At 49.3% G+C, this 16274-nt stretch overlaps 1 protein-coding gene across 6 annotated transcripts in view; it reads left to right on the top strand.

Annotated features, from left to right (window-relative positions):
• si:ch211-51h4.2 (uncharacterized) overlaps nucleotides 1-16274 on the top strand; it is a 122457-nt gene that overhangs the window by 14276 nt on the left and 91907 nt on the right. For 5 of the 6 annotated variants that reach the window (XR_010329346.1, XM_064329979.1, XM_064329978.1 and 2 more), the window contains exons 5-7: nucleotides 1025-1136; nucleotides 4755-4886; nucleotides 9827-9962. Coding sequence is in view for 5 of the 6 variants with exons in the window: in XM_064329979.1 (XP_064186049.1) it covers nucleotides 1025-1136; nucleotides 4755-4886; nucleotides 9827-9962 (380 nt within the window). In the remaining variant the exon portion in view is untranslated. The remainder of the gene's footprint in view (nucleotides 1-1024; nucleotides 1137-4754; nucleotides 4887-9826; nucleotides 9963-16274) is intronic. The other variant, XM_064329980.1, reaches the window with a different exon arrangement.

Here is a 16274-nt window from a genome sequence, read left to right as displayed (position 1 = left end):
CCTTCTCTGAAAGCTTCCTGCTGTATTTTGCAGGGTAGCTACTTTCTTTTCTTTGCTTTATCAAATGGTTCAGGGTTGTGTTGTTGAAGGATTGTATTTTAAAAGACTCAGGTGTGTACCACAGGGGGATAAAGTGTTGGATATTTTCAGCCACATAAAGTAAAAGAACCAGACCAGCGTCTGTAAGCCCTTATCAGGTCCGTATGTCTAACTCGCCAGGTGTTGGGAGTGTTAAGGTAATTGTTGTGTGAAGAGCTTTCAGTGCTGCTCTACCTGTTGTACCAGGTGAGCCACAGGCTGAAGTCATTGTTATTTAATCCTGAACATTAATTACGATTTGATTGGTGCTTTTGGCAAAATCAGAGAGTGTATTTTGGATTGTTGAGCAGAAGCAGCAGCTGAACCCCCGCCCCCCCCTTGGGCCGGACCGGGACCCCAGGAGCTTCCGTGCGCCCCTCTCAGCTGCTGTCCCGCGGGACTGTTACTGGCTGCATGTTGGGTGGGGAGTACTGTGCAGCCTCGCTCGTCTAACTCCTCTCAGCCTCCAGCCCGGCTCAGCTCTCTAATGGCTGCATGTTGGGTGGGGAGTACTGTGCGCTGCTCTCTAACGTCCTCCAGCCCACAGGCCCCTCAGCTCTCTAATGGCTGCATGTTGGGTGGGGAGTACTGTGCGCTGCTCTCTAACGTCCTCCAGCCCACAGGCCCCTCAGCTCTCTAATGGCTGCATGTTGGGGGGAGTACTGTGCGCTGCTCTCTAACGTCCTCCAGCCCACAGGCCCCTCAGCTCTCTAATGGCTGCATGTTGGGTGGGGAGTACTGTGCGCTGCTCTCTAACGTCCTCCAGCCCACAGGCCCCTCATCCACTCTGTTGGATGCCAGCTTTGGTGACTTCATTGGAGATTTTTGTGTTAAGGTTAAAATGTTTGGAGCATAAAGTCAAATTCATTTTGTACATGAATAAAATGAACATGTCTGTAAATGGCTGTAAATGTATGTAAATGTAATGTGAAATATGGTTTTCTAGTCGGCAGAGACGGAGAGAATTCAGATGCAAGACGTGTGTTCAGAGGAGCCGTCTGTCACTCAAACAGAAGGCGCGGAGGAGGAAGAGGAGGAGGAAGAAAGCGAAGAGCCTGGTATGTCACCTCTAGAGAGCAAACACTCACATATATTCTGCATTATGTCTTGGACTGTGTGATGAGGCTCATGTATCTGTAACCACCTCTGCAGCAGCTAAATCCGGCCCCTGGCGCCCCCTGCAGGTCTGAAGGGTGCTTGCGAGTGGCGGTCCCTTTGGGGCCCGTGTCCTCTGCTCTGGTTGCCATGGGCACGCGGCTGGTACTGACGCCTCGGTGTTCTGTGCGCTGGTTTGGGAAACGGGGCAGTGGGGGCGACGTGAGGTGGGGATTGGGGGGGGAGGCTGTAATGATCAGCTGCTGGTTTCAGAGCGGAAGACGTTTGTGGATCAGCTGGGGAACGGCGGGTCGCTGCGGCATTAAGCATCGAGTTTGGGGCGCAGTCACACGGGGGACCCCGCGGCAGAAGCTTCCAGATGCTCTCATTTCAGATGTAACCCTGAACACCTCCTCATGGTGTTCAGCAGGAAAGACTGGCGTTCCTCCAGAAGGTTTACTGCAGTGCATTCTGGGGGGCCCAGAACCATTTACTGTAAATGGCATGTCATGAACTGCACTCTATGGTGCCCGCTCAAACCGACTTTTAAATTGAGAAAAAAAGGAAATAAACTCTCCTCTCGCCCTGTGTTTTTATCAGTATTCGAGCAGCAGGCGTGAGGAGCTCCTGGTGCGTGTGCTGGAACGCTGGCCCCGCGCTGAATCGTCTCCGAGCGTTAGCGTGGAGCTCAGGTCGTTGTCTCCGCTCCTTCTCCGGGAGGAAATGGCTGGATGGGGCTCTGCGGCTCACTGCGGGCTGACTGATAGGAAACATATTTGCTCGGCGGGTATATTTCTCGGTGGTCGGCCTGCTCGGGCGTTCCCGCTGCTCTGGCGCTCCCGCTGCTCGGGCGTTCCCGCTGCTCGGGCGTTCCCGCTGCTCTGGCGTTCCGCTGCTCCGCTGCTCGGGCGTTCCCGCTGCTCGGGCGTTCCCGCTGCTCGGCGTTCCGCTGCGCTGCTCCCGCTGCTCTGGCGTTCCCGCTGCTGGGGCGTTCCCGCTGCTCTGGCGTTCCCGCTGCTCTGGCGTTCCCGCTGCTCTGGCGTTCCCGCTGCTCGGGCGTTCCCGCTGCTCGGGCGTTCCCGCTGCTCGGGCGTTCCCGCTGCTCGGGCGTTCCCGCTGCTCTGGCGTTCCCGCTGCTCGGGCGTTCCCGCTGCTGGGGCGTTCCCGCTGCTCTGGCGTTCCCGCTGCTGGGGCGTTCCCGCTGCTCTGGCGTTCCCGCTGCTCTGGCGTTCCCGCTGCTCTGGCGTTCCCGCTGCTCGGGCGTTCCCGCTGCTCGGGCGTTCCCGCTGCTCGGGCGGTTAGTGGGGGGGTGCAGCTCGCCCGCGCGCAGCGCTGGGCTCTCTGACTCAGATCCAGATGGCTGCTGTACGGTGTTTTATTAAGAGGACCGAGGGGAGCGCTAACGGAGGGGGATCACACCGAAATCAGCCTGCATCAGCGCTAACTAATCAGAGCCCCGGCCCGCGCAGGAGAGGCATTAAGCATTTTTGACAAGAGATGGAGGGAATAGTCCGCTAATGAAGACGAATGATCCGGAGAAAGAGGGCTGTCCTGTCGGGCTGCTTTATGAACCGCTCAGAAAACTGTTTTCTTCCAGCCTCCTCAGCTCAGGAAATACACGGAGTATCACTCCTTTAAGAGGTTTTTAAAGCATGACCAGGCTGCTCATAACCTTACAGCACTATGAACCTGACCAAGCTGCTTATAACCTTACAGCACTATGAGCCTGACCAGGCTGCTCATAACCTTACAGCTCTATGAGCCTGACCAGGCTGCTCATAACCTTACAGCACTATGAGCCTGCCCAGGCTGCTCATAACTTTACAGCACTATGAGCCTTCCCAGGCTGCTCATAACCTTACGGCACTATGAGCCTTCCCAGGCTGCTCATAACCTTACGGCACTATGAGCCTGACCAGACTGCTCATAACCTTACGGCACTATGAGCCTGACCAGGCTGCTCATAACCTTACAGCACTATGAGCCTGACCAGGCTGCTCATAACCTTACAGCACTATGAGCCTGACCAGGCTGCTCATAGCCTTACAGCACTATGAGCCTGACCAGGCTGCTCATAACCTTACAGCACTATGAGCCTGACCAGGCTGCTCATAACCTTACAGCACTATGAGCCTGAACAGGCTGCTCATAATCTTACAGCACTATGAGCCTGACCAGGCTGCTCATAACCCTGCAGCACTATGAGCCTGACCAGGCTGCTCATAACCTTACAGCACTATGAGCCTGAACAGGCTGCTCATAATCTTACAGCACTATGAGCCTGAACAGGCTGCTCATAACCTTACAGCACTATGAGCCTGAACAGGCTGCTCATAATCTTACAGCACTATGAGCCTGAACAGGCTGCTCATAACCTTACAGCACTATGAGCCTGAACAGGTTGACATTATGGTGTAAGTGTAGTCTACAATAAAACCAATAGTCCATTACTTTTAGCAAATGTGGTAAGATGTACTTTGAAAAAACATATTCTGTATTCTCGTTCTGTAGTCTTTTGACAGACAGGTGGCTGAAAGGCTCGTCTGCGTTTGTAGAATGAGCGCTCTCCTGCATTAGTACCCATCTCCTTACCCCAGCCCTTTGTGTTTCACAAATGCAAATTGTGTTAACTGACATTCTACTTTAGTCGTCAACATTTCTGCTTAGCGTTATCATAATGCATTAAATTAACCTCAGACCGGGTCATTTAGATTGCATTACTGCTGCTTTTCTTATATTCTGTTGATCTGGAAAAAGGGGGATAGTTTGATAATGTTTCAAGCTTTGTGGGGGAAAAATAATTCGTAGTAAACAGTGTGGAGTAGAAGGGTCCTTTCGGTCAGGAAAATGAGGTTTGACAGGTGGCTGGTGTTTGGTACAGAGATAGCCATGACTGTGTAAACTGTGTGATTTTTCTGTGCACTTTCTGTGAAGGATTCTCTGTGCACTTTCTGTAAAGAAAACGACTGTAAAACTGCACCTGCTGGACCCGCTCTGCCTGGGGCTGGGGGTCACATGTAGGGTCGGTCTTGAGCATTTTGTGCAGACAGAGTCTGTTGGACCTGGTGTTGGCCTTTTTTGTTTAGAAACTGATATGAATGTGTTTTTTAAAAGCTCTGAGTCTTTGGATGTGGTATTACTTGATGTGGTTGTTCACCGTTGCATCCAACTTAACGTTACGTGTAAACTCCATAGAGAGCGTTGTGTCAGATTGGAATCGGCTGAGGTGGATCCCTGAAAGAGCTTTCTGGAATGACGCTGTCGCCCCCGTTAAGTTTCCCGGCCTAGTTTCTCCCGTCCTGGTTTATAGAGTTACCGTGAGAACAAGGTGCCTTTCATGCCAGTCAGGCCATTAGACCCATAAAACGCCTGAAATTGATCACCCATCGCCGTTAATGCCGCTTAAATAAAACATTAATGCTGCAGAATTGGGTTATTGCTGCCAGTCACATGCGCTGATCTCTGTTATCAGGGCCCAGATAGGGCCTAATTTATTGTGCGGGTTGATGGTGTCACGTGATACCTTTTCCAGTGGCCTGATATCCGTTGATTCAGTTACAGCCCCTCTCTGTCTGTTACAGGTCTGCTGGGCTCTGATTTGATAAGGAGGTCATTAAAAAGATGGATTTCTTCGAGCCAGAGAATGTTCAGCTGCTACCCGCGTGGTTACGTGTGTACTATAGTAACACCGTTCCAGGACTTCATTCATCATGGTGAGAGTGTTAAACAAAAATAATAACACTGTTTCCTGCAAGGTAGTTTGAGCCCTTTGAGATGCTTTAAGGTATTGAGGATACTTATAGCTATAGACGAATTATGATCAGTTTTTTTGCTGTAAGGATGATTACAACCCATTGTGCCTCTTGGTTTTGAATTTAGGTTTACTGTCATTGACAGACACACACATGGGGTGATTTTCAAAGGGAACCAAATAAACTACACAACCATAAAGAGCTTTCACAGTCTAGTCAGATTCAGACACATTACAGTCAAAAACCAAAGTAGTGAAATATTCTGAAAGGTTCTGATCTTTCTATTAGGGATAGAACACTGGGGGTTTTTTTTGGTATTTAAAAGAAATAAGAGGTTTTACTCTTTAAGAGCCCTTAAATATTTGGTAGTAAGCGGCCATTACTCGTGTAAAAACAGCCCTGCAGTGTTGTACCGCCCGGTTCCCTGCTGCTTCGGCTTTTCGAAAGACTGGGAAGTCTGGGAATGTGTCCGGGGTGGATTGTTTCTAAAATGTCAGGGATGATTTCTCAATCGTTTCTCGTGCCGTCGTACAGTTGACGCTCTGTTTAGAAACGGAGAGGTGGCTTCTCGTGGTAACCGCGGTGATGTTATACAGCATTACTGCGGCCGAATGGGAGCGCTCCCCATGGTAACCGCGGTGATGTTATACAGCATTACTGCGGCCGAATGGGAGCGCTCCCCATGGTAACCGCGGTGATGTTACAGGCGGTAATTGCGGCGGACGCGAGCAGCAGCCGCTGGAGGAGCAGAGAGGGAGCTCATTTTCTTGTTGACTCCTGTTTATGCCCCTGCTCGCTGGAGTGGGCCTGAAAGAGCTTTCTGTAAACTCGATCTGTTTCATTGTTTTGCTTTAGTTTCTCCTCTCATCCCACGCTTGTTCTCTGTGTGTTTCTCTCTCTAACGGGTTTGTGAGTGTGTCTGTGGAGCGGCATTTCCTGCTCACACACTGGATATCTTCATTTTTTCCCCTCTACTTTCCTCGTTCACTCTTCCATCTTGGTGGCGCAACTGAAGTGTGTGCTCTCACCTACAGTGACTATTTTACAGGCCGCACACAGTACTACAGGAGAGCCAGTGACTGTTTTACACCCTACAGGCCGCACACAGTACTACAGGAGAGCCAGTGACTATTTTACACCCTACAGGCCACACACAGTACTACAGGAGAGCCAGTGACTATTTTAGGCTCTACAGGTGACACACACAGGAAGATTCTGGGGAATAAAGTGTTTCATCCAAAACAAATCAAATGCTTATGGATAACACCACTGCTAGTATGAAACATCAAAGGGTGGCGCATATTTGGTCAGGTTTTATAATGGCGGGATGGTTTGTAGTGGGCCTGTCCTCACGGTTCACTTTTCTGTGACTTTGCCTCGAACTGTAAATATAAAGTCATAAACATCAGGGGCGGCGTTGCTTAGAGACTGCAAAGAGACCTCGGAGGGAGCTTCACAGAGATGCTCTCCTGTGAAGCTTCATAAGCCACTTCACAGGAAGGATGCTCTCCTGTGAAGCTTCATAAGCGACTTCACAGGAAGGACGCTCTCCTGTGAAGCTTCATAAGCGACTTCACAGGAAGGATGCTCTCCTGTGAAGCTTCATAAGCGACTTCACAGGAAGGATGCTCTCCTGTGAAGCTTCATAAGCGACTTCACAGGAAGGATGCTCTCCTGTGAAGCTTCATAAGCGACTTCACAGGAAGGACGCTCTCCTGTGAAGCTTCATAAGCGACTTCACAGGAAGGACGCCTTGGCTACCTCAGCCCCGGTCCTTTCCGGATCTTTTTTCCTTTTTCAAAAGAAAGAAAGAAAGAAAGAGAAAGAAAAAGTTTTTAAAAATATCATCACGCCTCAAGCGAAATAATAAACACTCCGCACTTCTGCATCGCATCCAAACAATCCTGCTTGGGAAGATTTGTTCGGTTAGCCCGAGTACATTTATGCAAAATACGTCTGGGGTACATGCACATTCATTTCATGTTGAATTTAATGTGGGAATTCAGTCTTGTTTATAAATGAAATAAATGTTGAATGATTTCGGTGCCGAATGCACTTCAGATGTTGTTTTATGAATGTTAAAAGGTTTTGTGAAATAGACACATTTCCCATGAAAGGTTATTAATCACTTTTTCATTTTTGTCACAACGCTCCCTCCTTTTCCTCATTTCTCTCTCCACAGCTCATGAAATTTCCCTTTTTAAACGGGGCTGTTGTTTCGCAATAAATCCTGGCAACACAAATAATTAGTTTATTTTTTGTGAGGTGAAGGTTTTACAGCGTGATTAATTTGCCGTCTCTCGTGGCACGTGGCTTATGACTTCTTTTGTCTGACGTGTTTGTTTCTTGTCAAGAATTGTAAAGATGATTTAACATGTTGTCAGAAGGATTGTATATTTGAACATTAAGATTTTAAGAGAAAAGAAGCCAAAGAGCCTGTGCTGTAACCAAACTACAGAACAGTGTTTGTGAAAGTGCGTACGTGTGTTAGTATTCCATTCAAAGGATATGTTTTTCTTTTCAGAAAGTTTTTAGAGGTACAGTAATAGGTTGACACATACTTTTTCACATTTAAAGTTTTTGGTTTTCCAGTAAATCTGGGGGGGAAAGGACATTGGGTCTTCTTCTTGGAAAAGAGCCGCGGTGTCTAATGCTGATAACGACACAGCAGAGCTCAAATATCTATTTCTGTTTTTAACATAACTGTGTGAAAAAAAGTGAAAAACATTTAATGCCGCATAAACATTTGCGTCATAGTATCAGTTGTAATTCCTGCTGTATTTTGAAGTTCATCGTGTCACCAGTCTCACACCATGACATGACACATCTCTATACTGTGAGCTGTGCAGTGCTGCTGTGCAGTGCTGAATTGGGGGGTCAGGTCTGTGTGTGTAAGGCCTCCTGGCTGTTTTGTGCTGAGGGGGGGGGGGGGGGCTGGTCTGTGTGTGTAAGGCCTCCTGCCTGTTTTGTGCTGAATAGGGGGGTAAGGTGTGTGTGTGTAAGGCCTCTTGCCTGTTTTGTGCTGAGTGGGGGGGGGAGTCTGGTCTGTGTGTGTAAGGCCTCCTGCCTGTTTCGTGCTGAATGGGGGGGGGGGGGGGTCTGGTCTGTGTGTGTAAGGCTTTGTGCCTGTTTCGTGCTGAGTGGGGGGTCAGGTGTGTGTTTGTGTGTGTGTGTGTGTGTGTGTGTGTGTAAGGCCTCCTGCCTGTTTCATGCTGAATGGGGGGGGGGGGGTTAGGCCTCCTGCCTGCTCTCTCTGTTCTGCTTTCATTAGAAGCTAAGTGCGCGGTGTAATGTCATCTTTGCGCTGCCGTCTCTTCCCCCGGTCCTGCTCTCATCGGAGCGCGAGCGGAACGCCGTCCGTGACAGGTGTGAGAATCGCGCTTCTTTTCCGTCTTAATTACTTGGCTGTCTCCTGCGCGGCAGATGGGTGCTTCTGAGAAATTAATGATATTGCCTTCCACTTCCAGAATGTTCCGCTGTCGCTCTCACGCTGGCGGTACAGTAGTCTAAACTCGGCGTGGTTCAGAGCTGTCAGCCTCGTCTTCATTCCGCCCAGGCCTGCTGGACTGACAGCACCGAAGTTCTGTTTCAATAGAAGGTGCAAACTTCAGGTGCCGTAAGGAATTAAGTTTTGTGTGCGTGTGTGCGTGTGTGTGTGTGTGCGTGTGTGCCTGCGTGTGCGTGCGTGTGTGTGCGTGCGTGTGTGTGTGTGCGCGCGCGCGCGTGTGTGTGCGTGCGCGTGTGTGTGTGCATGTGTGTGTGTGAGCACTTCAATGCTATAAAGAAGTAAAAAACTGGTTTGGTGTTCACACAGATTTGTGAAGTAGTGAAGGTTTCCTTTTGATGCTGTTGGAGGTGAACACAATGTCTGCGTGTTCAGGAGTTTACACATCCCTGTCAGTCCAGCCCCGGGCTCGGAGTCTCTGTGAGCCCAGCGGGAGGCACAGAGCAGCTTTAACTCAGCCCCACGTTATTTACAGATGTGATGTGCCGTCTCATGTGCAGTGAGTCTAGCTTACTTCTGAATATAATGTACTGGCAGAAAAAGAGGCCTCATTTTCAGCCGAGCAGATTTGAACCTTTTCAGCGAGGGTTCGGCTCGGCTGCAGCTTGTAGTGTAGATTTCAGGACTGTGTGTAGGATACCGAGTGACTCTGCTCTCTGTCCCTCTCTCTCTGTTGCTGTCTTTCCCACTCTCTCTCCCACTCTCCCTCTCATTCTCTCTCTCCCGCTCTCCCGCTCTCTGTCCCTCTCTCTGTCTCTCTCCCGCTCTCTCTCTCTGCTGTAAAATGGTGGTGTAGAGGCCTAACGCTCGAAAGGAGAGTGAGACGCTGCACTGAAGACCTGTCAGAGAAAAGGACTTTTATTTACACGTCTGAATCCATACCATTATGTGAAATCCACTGGCCGTCACACTCAGAGTGGGAGGGGTTACCCTCTGAATCCCCTGGTTGCCTTAATGACTTCCGTCTAACCTGTAGACTATAGCGACTATCGCCACGTGAATTCTGTCCTCTGTACTGTACTTAAGTGACTCTGTCCAGGTAAATGTAGAAGGTATACCTGTACATATGAACATTATGGGGTTTGAGGTGTTTGTGTTCAGTATCCAGGTGTTGAGATGCTCATGTTCGGTACCCAGGTGTTGAGGTGTGTGTGTTCAGTACCCAGGTGTTGACGTGTGTGTGTTCAGTATCCAGGTGCTGAGGCGTTTGTGTATTCAGTGTCCAGGTGTTGAGGTGTGTGTTCAGTACCCAGGTGTTGAGGTGAGTGTGTTCAGTCCCCAGGTGCTGAGGTGTTTGTGTTCAGTACCCAGATGTTGAGGTGTTTGTGTTGAGTGCCCAGGTGTTGAGGTGTGTGGTTGCGTACCTGTGAGTGACCCTGTCCTGCCTGACTTTCAGACAGAGGTTTGCTGCAGAGGGGCGTCGCTGACAAGACCTTGGAGAAGGAGCCGGAACCCAACCTTCACGTCCTGGGCCTCCTCTTCCTCAGCAAGCGCATGAGCCACGCCTTCAACTTCATCCTGCTCTTCCAGTTGTGAGTCCCGTTTCCATGGTTTCTCATAAGCAGCCTGCTGCAGTCATCAGAGCTCCTGCCCTTCCATCCAGACGTGGTGTCCTATGGTGTGTGATGAGTATCGTTGTGATTGTTGTCGTGTCGTATGGTGTGTGATGAGTATCGTTGTGATTGTTGTCGTGTCGTATGGTGTGTGATGAGTATCGTTGTGATTGTTGTCGTGTCGTATGGTGTGTGATGAGTATCGTTGTGATTGTTGTCGTGTCGTATGGTGTGATAGAGTATCGTTGTGATGTTGTGTGTCGATGGTTGTGATGAGTATCATTGTGATTGTTGTCGTGTCGTATGGTGTGTGATGAGTGTCATTGTGATTGTTGTCGTGTCGTATGGTGTGTGATGAGTATCGTTGTGATTGTTGTTGTGTCGTATGGTGTGAGTATCGTTGTGATTGTTGTCGTGTCGTATGGTGTGTGATGAGTATCATTGTGATTGTGTGTGTCGTAGGTGTATATCGGTGTTTGTTGTCGTGTCTTGGTGGTGATATATTGTGTAGGGGTGGGCTTTTATTTTTAGGCTCAGTGGCGGTGGCTCTGCTGTTGTACTCTTCAGCGAAGTTACACATGCTGAACTGCTTCAGTAAATATCCATTTTATTTATATTTTCATTATTTTTGTGTCTCTTGGTAAGACAGGGTGCTGAAATATAATTTACCAGACCTCTGATAAATATGCTGTATTTGTGTAAACTGGACAGGATTAAATGTGAATTCACTCAGCCTGTCCAGCGTTACTTTATCTTTCCTTTCCGTGGATGCCATAACCCAGGTGACTTGCATAGTGTGCACTTTTTCATATGATGATGTATTAGCTCGGGTGTGTATCACAGCACAGCGGAAGTGCCCCAGCTGGGATGTGAGCCTGCAACCTTCTTCCCAAACTGCTGTGCCATGGGGAGCAGAGCTCACACAGTTACAGCACAACCTGTCTTCCTCTTTTCTCCTGTCTCCCTCTTTTCTCCTGTTTTCCTCTTTTCTCCTGTCTTCCTCTTTTTTCCTGTTTTCATCTTTTCTCCTGTTTTCCTCTTTTCTCCTGTTTTCCTTTTCCTCTTTGCATTTTTGAGTGTGATGAGCTGTGATTACTGAGCCACCCGGCAAACAAAAGCAAAAGAGTGAAAACTGAGAGAGGATGAGAGGAACAGCGTGGAGTAAGAGAGGACAGAATGAGGTGAAGGACAGTGCTGGGGGGTTGTGTTTCGGGAGGGGGGGGCTGATGATTGAGTATAGCCATAACTCACTCTGGGTGGGACAGCGGCCTGTCACCTTCTCAGGGCCCAGCCCGAGACCCACAATCCCCTGCTGCAGCGCTGAGCTCAGGGAGCCTCTGGAGCGAATACTGCTGTGATGGGATAAGCGGTGTGTTTGGCGGGGGGGGGGGGGTTTGACGCTCCCCCACACCCCCTCCACCCCCCGTTGTGCGGTACTGAGGGCAGAGTAGTGTGTCAGTCTCGCTCACTGAGATGTATAGATTAGCCATGACCTGAACCAGCACAATGAGCCTGGCAGTGTTGTGCAGAATTTAATTAGCCCAGATGTCTTGCTAACGAGGCTATGGGTTTGATTTGGCCTAAACTTACCTTATCTATGCTAAACTCCTTACCAACTCTTTTACTGTCCGCTTGATTTCTGCGCAAACTGAGCTTTGAGTGCATACCCTGCTCTGCAGGTGAATGGGGTGCTTACAGGTGTAGGGGTATTAACAGGTGGAGGGGTATTAGCTGGTGGAGGGGGTATTAGCAGGTGGAGGTGTATTAGCTGGTAGAGGGGGTATTAGCAGGTGGAGGGGTGTTGGCTGGCAGAGGGTATTAGCAGGTGGAGGGTATGAGCAGGTGGAGAGGTATTAGCAGGTAGAGGGTATTAGCAGGTGGAGGGGGTATGAGCAGGTGGAGAGGTATTAGCTGGTAGAGGGTATTAGCAGGTGGAGGGGGTATTAGCAGGTGGAGGTGTATTAGCTGGTAGAGGGTATTAGCAGGTGGAGGGGTGTTGGCTGGCAGAGGGTATTAGCAGGTAGAGGGGTATTAGCAGGTGGAGAGGTATTAGCAGGTGGAGGGGGTATTAGCTGGTAGAGGGGGTATTAGCAGGTGGAGGGGTGTTGGCTGGCAGAGGGTATTAGCAGGTGGAGGGTATTAGCAGGTAGAGAGGTATTAGCTGGTAGAGGGTATTAGCAGGTGGAGGGTATTAGCAGGTGGAGGGGGTATTAGCAGGTGGAGGGGGTATTAGCTGGTAGAGGGGGTATTAGCAGGTGGAGGGGTGTTGGCTGGCAGAGGGTATTAGCAGGTGGAGGGTATTAGCAGGTAGAGAGTATTAGCAGGTGGAGGGGTATTAGCTGGTAGAGGGTATTAGCTGGTGGAGAGGGTGTTAGCAGGTGGAGGGGGTATTAGCAGGTGGAGGAGGTATTAGTAGGTGGAGGGGGTATTAGCAGGTGGAGGTGTATTGGCTGGTAGAGGGGGTATTAGCAGGTGGAGGGGTATTAGCAGGTGGAGGGGTATTAGTAGGTGGAGGGGTATTAGCAGGTGGAGGTGTATTAGCTGGTAGAGGGGTATTAGCAGGTGGAGGGGTATTAGCTGGTAGAGGGTATTAGCAGGTGGAGGGGTATTAGCAGGTGGAGGGGTATTAGCTGGTAGAGGGTATTAGCAGGTGGAGGAGTGTCTTCAGGCTGTTGTCTAAGTGCCTATATTTCTGTTCTGCTCGGCCTGTTTAAGACTCAGGGAGCTTCCTCGACATTTTTGCCTCTTTAAAATTCCAGACTTTGCCCCGGAGCAAGAGGACATGCGATGATGGAACTGGGACAAAGAGAGCGAGTAAAATATTTTAAAAACAAGTGGCACAGAGAAGAGGTATCTCCACCCCAAACATTGTTATTATTTATGTATAATTTATGACTTTAAAAAAATAAAAAATTTTAGTGCCCCATTCGGGGCTCAAGCGTTTAGCAATAAGAGAAATGACTGTAATCAGGCAGAAATAAGACTGAAATAGTGCTGTCAGATAGAAGAGCTGGAAATATAAATTAGAGACGTGTGCAAATGAACAGTGCTGGTGCAGTTAGAGATGTGTGCAGATGGACAGTGCGCTGTGCAGTTAGAGATGTGTGCAGATGGACAGTGCGCTGTGCAGTTAGTGCGCTGTGCAGTTAGAGATGTGTGCAGATGGACAGTGCGCTGTGCAGTTAGAGTGCTGTGCAGATGGACAGTGCGCTGTGCAGTTAGAGTTCTGTGCAGATGGACAGTGCGCTGTGCAGTTAGAGATGTGTGCAGATGGACAGTGCGCTGTGCAGTTAGAGTGCTGTGCAGATGACAGTGCTGTGCAGTTAGGATGTGCAGATGACAGCGCTGTGCAGTTAGTGCGCTGTGCAGTTAGAGATGTGTGCAGATGGACAGTGCGATGTGCAGTTAGAGTGCTGTGCAGATGGACAGTACGCTGTGCAGTTAGAGCGCTGTGCAGTTAGTGCTGTGCAGTTAGAGTGCTGTGCAGTTAGAGCGCTGTGCAGTTAGAGCGCTGTGCAGTTAGAGTGCTGTGCAGTTAGAGCGCTGTGCAGTTAGAGTGCTGTGCAGTTAGAGTGCTGTGCAGTTAGAGCGCTGTGCAGTTAGAGATGTGTGCAGTTAGAATGCTGTGCAGTTAGAGCGCTGTGCAGTTAGAGATGTGTGCAGTCTGTCTCTCAGAGAGCTGGCTCTCCTGATAGCCGCTGCTTCTCCTGCCATTTCAGGTTTCCAGGTTGGCAGTGAAAGATTTCTGCCTTAATAAGCACCACCACCTCCCTCTCAACCCCCCATCCACCCCCATCATTGCTGTAAGAGACCTTCCTCCCCCCTCCCTCCCCCTCACTCCTCCTCTCTCCTGCCTCCCTCCCTACTGTGGTTTTTTATCACACATCATCCTAGTAATGCTCATTTTTCATGGGCTTACTTCTCTGTCAGCTGCAGTTCCATTCGTCACCTTCCCCCTTTACACCAATAACAACTGCCAGAGCTCCACTGCAATTAGAGCTCCACTGCAGATAGAGCAGCACTGCAGGTAGAGCGCCACTGCACTGCAGATAGAGCTCCACTGCAGATAGAGCTGCACTGCAGATAGAGCAGCACTGCAGGTAGAGCTCCACTGCACTGCATAGAGCAGCACTGCAGGTAGAGCTCCACTGCACTGCAGATAGAGCAGCACTGCAGATAGAGCTCCACTGCAGATAGAGCTCCACTGCAGATAGAGCAGCACTGCAGATAGAGCTCCACTGTAGATAGAGTTGCAGTGCAGATAGAGCTGCACTGCAGATAGAGCTGTAGTGCAGATAGAGCTCCACTGCAGATAGAGCAGGCCTGATCTCAACCCCATCCAGCACCTTTGGGATCAGTTGGAAAGCCAACTGTGAGTCAGCCCTAATCGCCCAATCAGTGCTCGACCTCATTAATGCTGTTCTGGCTGAATGGAAGCAAATCCCTGCAGCAGTGCTCCAATATCTAGTATAAAGCCTTCCCAGAAGAGTGGAGGATGATATACCAGCAAAGGGTGGACCAACTCCGTATTAATGCCCATAATTTTGGATGAGAGTTGGATGTCAGGTGTCCACATACTTTTAGTCATGTAGTGTAGCTGCAGCTCAAGCCTTCACACTGCCGTGCATTGACACACACACACGCATGCATCCATGCACTGCTTGTGTGCGTCTGATTTCCCCTCATAAACACACAGGAAACGCTCGCGGCAGGAAGAGCCTCCAGCTCCGATGCCCTTATTTAGCGCTGGAGCCGGTCTGAGGGGAGGAGATCTGACCTTTCGTCTGTCTGTCATCTGTGTGTTTTATCTGTGAGATTAGGCATGCACACACCCAGAGGACATGCATGTAACATCTGATTTGGGTCACGCTGCACAGGCTTTGCGCTTAATTTGCTGCCTTATTTAATGATTTACACCCTGCGGGACGCAGCTGTGTTTGCCCACAGCGCTCAGACTTTGATGTGGGGTGGGGGGGGGGCATTTCATTTGGTAAACTTGTTGTGCCCGCCAGTAAAACGGCATTGCTTCAGTTAAGGAAACAGCAGGCAGAGAACGAAGCCAGACAGAAACTGCGCTGTCTTTCTAGTTCATTTAAAAAAAAGGGATTGTTTTATTCAAGGTTGTTTTGCTTGAGTGCGTTTCAGAAAGGGGTTCGGAGACGCCCGAGCGGGGGGAGTGGGTCGCGGTTCTCTGTGCGCCCGGTCCAGGCCGCGGGAAGGGCACTTCTGCGGGAGGTGGCATTGCAGACTGGCACCCTGCCCCCTGCCGTTGGTGCGGTGCCAGGATGCGTCCCCTCTCCGAGCTGGCACTGCATCAGCGACGGGTCACCCGCTTAAGCTGTTAATTAAAGGTGCCCTGGCAGGAGCTGGGTAGCTCGCCACGCAGATCTATTCCCCGCAACAGCCCGAAGCCCCGGTTCTGTTCTGAGCATATGGCGCGGTGCTGTAGAACACGCTGGGCGGTCCGATCCAAGCCCTCCACATTCGAGAGGGAAAAGGAAATCTCTGGCATCGGCCAGAGGAAGAATAAATTGCACTCGGTGGCTGTGGGGAGCGCAGAGTCGGTCATTAAAGTAGCACAGTGGGCTCTGTGCACATTGTTAAATGCATTTAAGGCTTCACAAGTCTTTTCAGGGGAAATGTATTGTGAATAACTAAAGCCTCTGACAATATTCTACAAAAGGAACAAAAGATGAACTTTTTATAGAGTGGATGTTTGCCAGATTAACCTATGATTAAAAAGGAGAGCATAATATTTGAGTATCGGTGTTACACGCACTTTTAAATGGTAGCTTCACAGAATATTAAGATTCTGTCAATGCATTTTACAGTTAATCTTCAGAAACAAATAACGGATTATTGTTTTGAGGCAGTTCGATAAAAATAAATTATAAGAGAACTTTAAAGACCTCCATGTTAAGTTTTTTTCAAACTTCTATTATCCTGCATTGTTTTAAAATATTTTTGCTTTGCTGTGTCCTGAGATCTGTTGTAATAATTTTAAGAAAGGTAAAGCCCCCTGAAGGCTTAGTGCTGATTTACTGCACAGCTCTGTAAGCGGACCTCACTTTAAACAGTGACATTCCTGCAGATTACAGGCAGTATGACAGAATGATGTGAAAAAACAATATTCTGAAATCAGTTTTTTTTCTTCTTATAATTTGATTGTACATTTTGGTTCACTTGTTTCATTGAAACTTTTCTGGGATCAGCAGGAGTATCTAATTCTGTAAGTGTGCTGAAATATCCAGGCCTGGCTTCAGTCCCTTCACATCACTGAAAAACACTCAT

The sequence above is a fragment of the Anguilla rostrata genome, chromosome 4 (assembly GCF_018555375.3).
Source record: "Anguilla rostrata isolate EN2019 chromosome 4, ASM1855537v3, whole genome shotgun sequence".
Taxonomy (NCBI): domain Eukaryota; kingdom Metazoa; phylum Chordata; class Actinopteri; order Anguilliformes; family Anguillidae; genus Anguilla; species Anguilla rostrata.
This window is presented reverse-complemented; position numbering and strand designations above follow the sequence as displayed.